Source organism: Podarcis pityusensis (genome assembly GCF_964106645.2).
Source record: "Podarcis pityusensis genome assembly, chromosome: 4".
Classification (NCBI taxonomy): Eukaryota; Metazoa; Chordata; class Lepidosauria; order Squamata; family Lacertidae; genus Podarcis; species Podarcis pityusensis.
In genome coordinates, this window is record NC_138027.1 from 72,237,389 (window position 1) to 72,244,494 (window position 7,106).

The 7,106-nt window shown below is 43.4% G+C and overlaps 1 protein-coding gene across 1 annotated transcript; it reads left to right on the top strand.

Annotated features, from left to right (window-relative positions):
* Positions 1–38: 38 nt before the first annotated feature.
* SLC25A6 (solute carrier family 25 member 6) lies at positions 39–6,086 on the top strand. The gene is made up of 4 exons (XM_081001452.1): positions 39–260; positions 2,713–3,199; positions 4,383–4,523; positions 5,461–6,086. The coding sequence occupies exons 1-4, from the start codon at positions 150–152 to the stop codon at positions 5,616–5,618; spliced, it is 897 nt and encodes a 298-aa protein (XP_080857578.1). The 5' UTR covers positions 39–149; the 3' UTR covers positions 5,619–6,086.
* The last annotated feature ends 1,020 nt before the right edge of the window (positions 6,087–7,106 follow it).

Genomic DNA, 7,106 nt, shown 5'->3' on the forward strand with positions numbered 1-7,106 from the left:
GGCGGAGCCTCCTGAGCCGGCCATTTAGCTCACGAGCCGGGCTGGCCCTTCCCTTTTCGGCGGCCTGAGTTGCGACAGCGCCCGTGGTCTCTCGCCTCGCAGCCCCTCTCCCCGCACACTCGCCGCTACCAAGCACCACCACCACCACCATGGCAGACCAGGCCCTCTCCTTCGCCAAGGACTTCCTGGCAGGCGGCGTGGCGGCAGCCATCAGCAAGACGGCCGTGGCGCCCATCGAGCGGGTCAAGCTGCTGCTTCAGGTCAGGCCTCCTCGCGGGGCGCTTTCATTTGTGGGACGGGGGGTCTGAAAGAGGGGGCAGGGCCGGGAATGAGGCGTTTGGGGTGCGCGGCCCGGACCCCCCACTGCGCGGTTTCTTTATTATTTTATTTTAATACGCATTCATGTGTGTATGTTTGTGAGGAACTACTTATGCCCTCGAAAGGCTGCCCGTGACGACGGCTGCGGCAAGGACAAGAGAGGCGCCCGCCCCGCGTGAGTCTGTGTGTGTGTGTGCGCGCGCGCATGGCTGCCGTTAGGCCGGTTCCGCTGTAGAAAGTTCGTTGGCGGCAGTTTGAATGCGCGCGGCGCTGTTCCCCTCCTCTCCCCCCCCCCACCAACGCGCAGATGAAAGGGTTCTCTCCTCACGCGCGCGGGGGTCCCGCGCCCGCTTCTTTCCCTATGCCCCCCCCCTTTTTGTGTAGCGGTGTACTTAAGATGTAGAGGGCGGGAACGCACTGAGAGGTCGAAGGAAGCTGCCGCAGCCATCTTCTGCGGGGACGTGTCGTTGATTGGTGCGACGGCGGCGTAGGGCGTCTGCGCCGATTGGATGCAGCCGGCCTCCCGCCTCCGCCCTTGCTCCCGTATCGCGAGGCTTCGGCGGGTGACCCCTGCGGAGCGCGCGAGGTCACCGCCGCCTGTGCTGCAGTGGGGCCTAAGCCCAAGCCCCTCCCCTCGGGCCGCAGCCGAGCGGATGCGTGACTGAGGCGGGGCGGGCTGTGAGACTCCCTATGCGGACAGGCAGAGCAGGCCTCGCGCTGCACAGGGACACATAGAGCGCGACCTTTTCCAGACTAGTTCCGCCATGTACATCCAAAGGGCATAACTTTCTCCTTTTAAATGGGGAGGATATATTCTGGACGGGGAGGGGCCGTCCAGAGCATCCGGCTGGCACGAAGAAGGGCATGAATTTAATGCTAAACCTCGGCATTGCCCGAAATCCCAGAGAGTCACGTTGTAGACAGATGACTCAGTGGCTGACTTTATTTTTTCTATTTATTGCATTTATATCCCACTTTCAACCTCCCCCCCCCCCCGCAAAAGAGCTCAAGGTCGCCTAAATGTCTCTCCTTATTCTCATTTAATGTCCAGAAACAACCCTGTGAGGTAGGTTAGGCTAAGAGGCAGTAACTGGCCCCAAGGTCACCTAGTCAACTTCCTAGCAGAGTGAGGAGTTGAAGTCTGGTCTTCAGGTCCTTGTCTGACCCTTTAACCGCTATGCCACTGGTATAAGGTGTGTCCTGCATCTACAGTGTACGCTACAAGTATGGGCAAAAACCACAAAAGGACAAGGTGGAAGAGAATGTTCTTTGGTAGCTTCAGAACCTGTGATGAGCAGCACAATCCTATGCACATTTGTTTTAAAAAGTCGACCCCATTGAGTTCCTTGGTAACTGCATACAGCAGGGATGGAAAACCTGCCGCCTTCCACACGTCCCCATTTGGCCCACAAAGCTGTTTTGGGGCAAGCTATACCCACCTGCTGTGCATCTGATGTCAGGTGTGGGGAAGTTAAAGGTGGGGATTTGCCAAATTGGGCTTTGTAGGCTCTGCCAGTTAGCAGTGCCTGGAATTCCTCCATTATACAGAGATTCCTAAGCACTCAACCAGCTGGTACTCAGAGACACATGGGAACCATTATGATGTTAGATGATTGACAATGGGGTTGAACCACACAAAATTGACCCACAAGTGGGGAGAGTTAAGGATCTGGCCTACCAGACTAAAGATTCTCTACCTCTGATGTACAAAATGTTAACCAAAGCTGTCAGTTTTATGAGTGTTTCTACATGGAAGCAAAAGGGCACTAATTCCTTAGTTTAGAAATATAAACATATTTATTTAAATGAAAATCCCACAGCAATGAGGAACGGCTGTAGTTCTACTGGTTTAACTTCCTTTAGAAATTAAGTTGCAATAGCTATATCCCTGCTCATAAGTTTAATTTTTACAGTAAGCTGATATTTTCACAGTCTACTTGTGGCTTTAACAAGACTCATTGGAAGATTAACTACATAGTGAGCTAATAAGAGCATTTCTAAACTGCCAATTCATAGAAAATATGAGGGGAACTTAAAATCATTAGAGAACTAATAACCAGCACTGAATTAAATTAATTTTCTGGAAACACTTGTTGAAACAAATATTTTCAGCAATGACAACATAGCCAGAATTGTAGGTGTCTATCTGATTTCAATAGGAATGGTGTTCCAAAGTACTGATGTCACTATACTAAAGCATAGTTTGAGTAGAAAGTCAGTTTTGTTCCTTTAATGACTTAATTGGATTAAATTATTCTATCCCATTTTCTCTAGTTCCCATTGTGACTTCAGATATTTGAAATGTATACTTCAGACTGAACCTGAAAGAATAAAGCTTATTTGGAACCATACAATTTCTCATTTAGAGTAACTGTGAACATCTTTTTCTTGCAGGTACAACATGCAAGTCAACAGATTGCTGCTGATAAGCAGTACAAAGGAATCATTGATTGTGTTGTCCGCATTCCTAAAGAGCAAGGAATGCTGTCCTTTTGGCGTGGGAATTTTGCCAATGTCATCAGATATTTCCCAACTCAGGCGCTCAACTTTGCCTTCAAGGATAAGTATAAGCAAGTATTCTTAGGCGGAGTAGACAAGCACACACAGTTCTGGAGATATTTTGCTGGTAACCTGGCCTCTGGTGGTGCAGCTGGAGCAACCTCCCTCTGCTTTGTCTATCCCTTGGATTTTGCAAGAACCCGACTGGCTGCTGATGTTGGAAAAGCTGGCGCTGAAAGAGAATTCAAAGGCCTGGGGGACTGTCTAGTCAAAATCTTCAGGTCTGATGGTCTGCGGGGCTTATATCAAGGGTTCAATGTCTCTGTCCAGGGAATAATCATCTATAGAGCTGCCTACTTTGGGATCTATGACACAGCAAAAGGTAAATGTGATGGTCAGGCTGATACTGACAAGCAACATGCCGGGTGTTTTTGAATAGCACCATGTAACTATTGAGATGTGCCTAGTAGCACAAGTAAAACTGATAGACTCATTTGCTATACTATCCACATAGAGGTGGGGGGAGGGAGCTAAACCACAGAAAGTGTTGGTTTACAAAGCCACACAGATTATCTAGGGAAGAAAACTCCATGTGAATCAGTTTGACAAAATGAACTGGCTTTAAATAGGCATTAGGTTGTGTGTCACTATTTGGTTCTGTACTCAATTATGGAAACCTCTATTGGAATGCAGGGAGTAGAACCCTGGGCAGTCACGGTTGAAGAGGGTTATGAAAGAGACTAGGAGGAAAAAGATCAAAGGCCAGGGGTTGAAATGTTACTTATACTAAAGGGAAAGTTGTAAAAGCTAAAGTGGTTACATTAACTGCTCCTATAATTTTAACTGTAACCAAGTATGTAAGTTACCCAAGGCTGTTCATTTAGGGCAGAGGACTAGAGCTTAAATTTAACTGCCGTAATCCCAAAGCTCATATTATTGAGATGGATTTTAGCAGTGATTCTGTATTTAGATGTTCTGGATTTTTGTTAATTAAAAAAGTGTTGACACCTGAATGGAGTATCTTTCCAGTATCGCATATCTCACTGTCTACCAAAGAGATGACATGGAGGAGCATATTTTAAAAACATAACAAGACTTCACTAAAAGAACTGAGGTTGCCTGATCGGAGGTGGAGTTAAAAAAATAGCAAAACATTAAAATGTAGGTCATAACTAGCAGTCAGTGAATTCCCCTATATGGATTCACTCCCTGAGTAAAAGAGGTTACTGTCCATTTGGACACAAGCAGACTAGGACTTCAGATTTGACCACACATACTAGCTGCAGTGTTAGTCACAAGGGATTATACACCTTCTCTAGTAACTAGATATTGAGAAAAGGCACCATCAGTTGTGTGTCAATGGCTGAATCATAAAACAGAGGTAAACAGAGCTGCCTGTAATATGATCTTCTATATTAACCAGGAAGGCAAAATTTAACAGTTGAGCATTATTTCATGATACACCATAAAGTGCCCCAAAATACGTATTCAAATGTTGTGTAATGGTAAACAGATCCTTTCTTCAGTTTTCAAAATGATGCAGAAGTTCTGTTTTTTCATTATAGGTATGCTCCCAGATCCTAGAAACACTCACATTTTTATAAGCTGGATGATTGCACAATCAGTGACTGCAGTAGCTGGTGTGGTTTCCTATCCATTTGATACAGTGCGACGTCGAATGATGATGCAGTCTGGACGTAAAGCAGGTAAGCAGCACATAAAAATAAGCCAATTTTACATTAAGCATCAGCCTGATAGTCTTGTGCTGCAAGGAATTTCATGCAGATGTTTGCTTGAAATTGAATGCAAACCTAGTGAGCAGGCTAACAGAGGAGAGAGCAGAGTGCTAGATCTCTTCATTTCCAACATTGAAATCACTGGGTTGCTGTAAGAAGGTCAGAACTCCATCTTTCTGCCAGTAGTCCTGCCAAGACTTTAACAGGGTAATAAGTAATGTTTATGGGCTATGTGGCTTTTAATTATTTTTGGTGGCAGATGTAAGTACTTTTGTGGTGGGCAGAATGCAATACCACACTCTCTTGATTGTGCTGTTCTGGGGGTTCAACCCCCTAGAGCTGATTTGGGAGAGGTGCAGCTGGAAGAGAGAGGGGGAAGGCCCCACTGCGCTAGTGGAAGTGATTGCTCTGGCTTCCACTAGCACCCTAGGTTAGGTGAATCTGGCCCTGTGTCTCAAATTTGTTTCTTTTTTACTAAGCTTGTGCTTCAGACACCATATATATAGACTTCACATTAATTCTACACAAGTAGTTAATATTTAACTCCTGTTAATACTCATTGTAATTTAGTTCTTCTGGGTTCACAGGACGAGACTGTCCTCATATAAGCATTGTAAAATCGGCTTAGTAATAACTGGGATCCTTCTTCTACCCTACACCCACCCGCAATAAAAGCAGTATATTATCTAGTTTCAGAGTAATATTTGAAGAACAACTTTCTGTGCATAAGTTCTACAATGTGTTAGCTCAGTACTGCTTTTACATTTCTCTGGACAGAAATTAACATGATAGTCCTGGTGTCCTTGAAACTTTTTATTTATTAAATTTATATACTACCCTTCATCAAAAGATCTCAGGGTAGTTCACAGAATAAATGCTTCAAATAATAAACTTTTTTTTCCTACAGCTGACATCATGTACTCTGGAACAATTGACTGTTGGAAGAAGATTGCAAGAGATGAAGGTGGAAAGGCTTTCTTCAAGGGTGCATGGTCTAATGTTCTTCGAGGCATGGGTGGTGCTTTTGTGCTTGTGTTGTATGATGAGTTCAAGAAAGTCATCTAAAAAATCCCTTACTAGAATTGTAAGTTAAATTGACAGATCATGTAGAATAACTTGCCATTATGGACCATTGATCTTTGAAAAATTCCTGTGTGGAGTCTTATTTATCGGGGCCAGATTGTGTTTAAGTAGGGCTAGAAACTGCCTTCAGTGAACTGATAACACTTTGAGATACCATTATTCCGGCATTGAAACAGACAACTCAGCTTACTGAGTTTGTCTATTTTTGGTGATAATCGTAGTGCTAGCAGTTCTGGGTCCAAGGCAGCTGAACTTCACTGAAGAGCAGCCTGAAGTTTCAAGTCCTATCTTAGAGGACCATAAAATCATGTTTTGAGAAGTATTCATTTAACAAATCATGTTTTTCCACTTGTACTTAAGCACTATGTACTGTTTGCACAGCTGAACATCTAGCATTTGTGTTCTCAGAATTGAGGCATTCTGTGAAATAATAAAGAAAATTAACTCTGATGTATTGAATTTACTGTTATAACTTGATGTTCAGGGTCATGCCTGCTATGCAGTATGGTACTTCTACCAGCTTCAGATAGGGAAGGGAACACGGATGAAAAATTAAATTTGTGCAGCAGGATTTTGTAGAGGAGTGGGCCTAGCTGAGGGGTGGGTAACATTTGAATTTGATTTGGCTTGGCACTGCTAATACCACGTTTGATCACTGGACATTAATGATTGAACTTCCACTTTTAAATTAAAAGAGTAAATGTGATCTACTTTCTGAGACTTCCAGAGGTTTGACTACATCTTTATGACAAATGGGCAAAATAGTTTGATTTAGAATCCAAGGAACCTGTTTTGAATATGGTAACGCTAGAACCTGCAAAATAATAATAAAAAATGGCTTGGCAATGCTTATGTACATAATTCATTGTGCAATAGTATGACAATTGGGCCCCAAAAGAGAAGTGGTGGGAAACGCGGTATAAAACCACATTGGAAAGCAGGTAGGTGGATATGAAATAATTTGGATTTGTACAGCTGGTGGTTGTACTGATGACATCAGCTGTCAAATTAACAAAGTGAATGAAGCAGCACTTCAGAGCAATATAGTTCATTCATAAATAGATAAGGTATATTCAGTGTTTCCTTTGTGTATGCATAGTACAAGAAGAGCATTTTAATAGCCCAAATTCAAGATTCTCTGCTTTGAAAAGATGAGGTCCCTTCCAACTCTACAATTCTATGATTTATCTAATGCATTAGATAAATCATAGAATTGTAGAGTTGAAAGGGACCTCAAGAGCCATCTATTCTAACCCCCTGCAACACAGTAATATTTTACAGCGTGACTAGCTCTGATGCAACTATTCTAGTAATGCTTAGGATTACACAGTACATTAGAAATGGTTCTTATAAACCTTTATTAACTCCTTTAGCAAGAGAAATTAAGAGCTAAAAATGCTAATGATATTTGTAAAATCTCAATGCAGGACACAAGACATCAGTACACTAAAACTTAAAATCACAATACAT

Excerpts from the sequence above, each read along its gene's own strand:
- SLC25A6 (XM_081001452.1), top strand. The coding sequence starts at position 150 with ATGGCAGACCAGGCCCTCTCCTTCGCCAAGGACTTCCTGGCAGGCGGC. Across the intron at positions 3,200-4,382 it reads GATCTATGACACAGCAAAAG|GTATGCTCCCAGATCCTAGA; the intron begins GTAAATGTGATG and ends TTTTCATTATAG. Across the intron at positions 4,524-5,460 it reads GCAGTCTGGACGTAAAGCAG|CTGACATCATGTACTCTGGA; the intron begins GTAAGCAGCACA and ends TTTTTCCTACAG.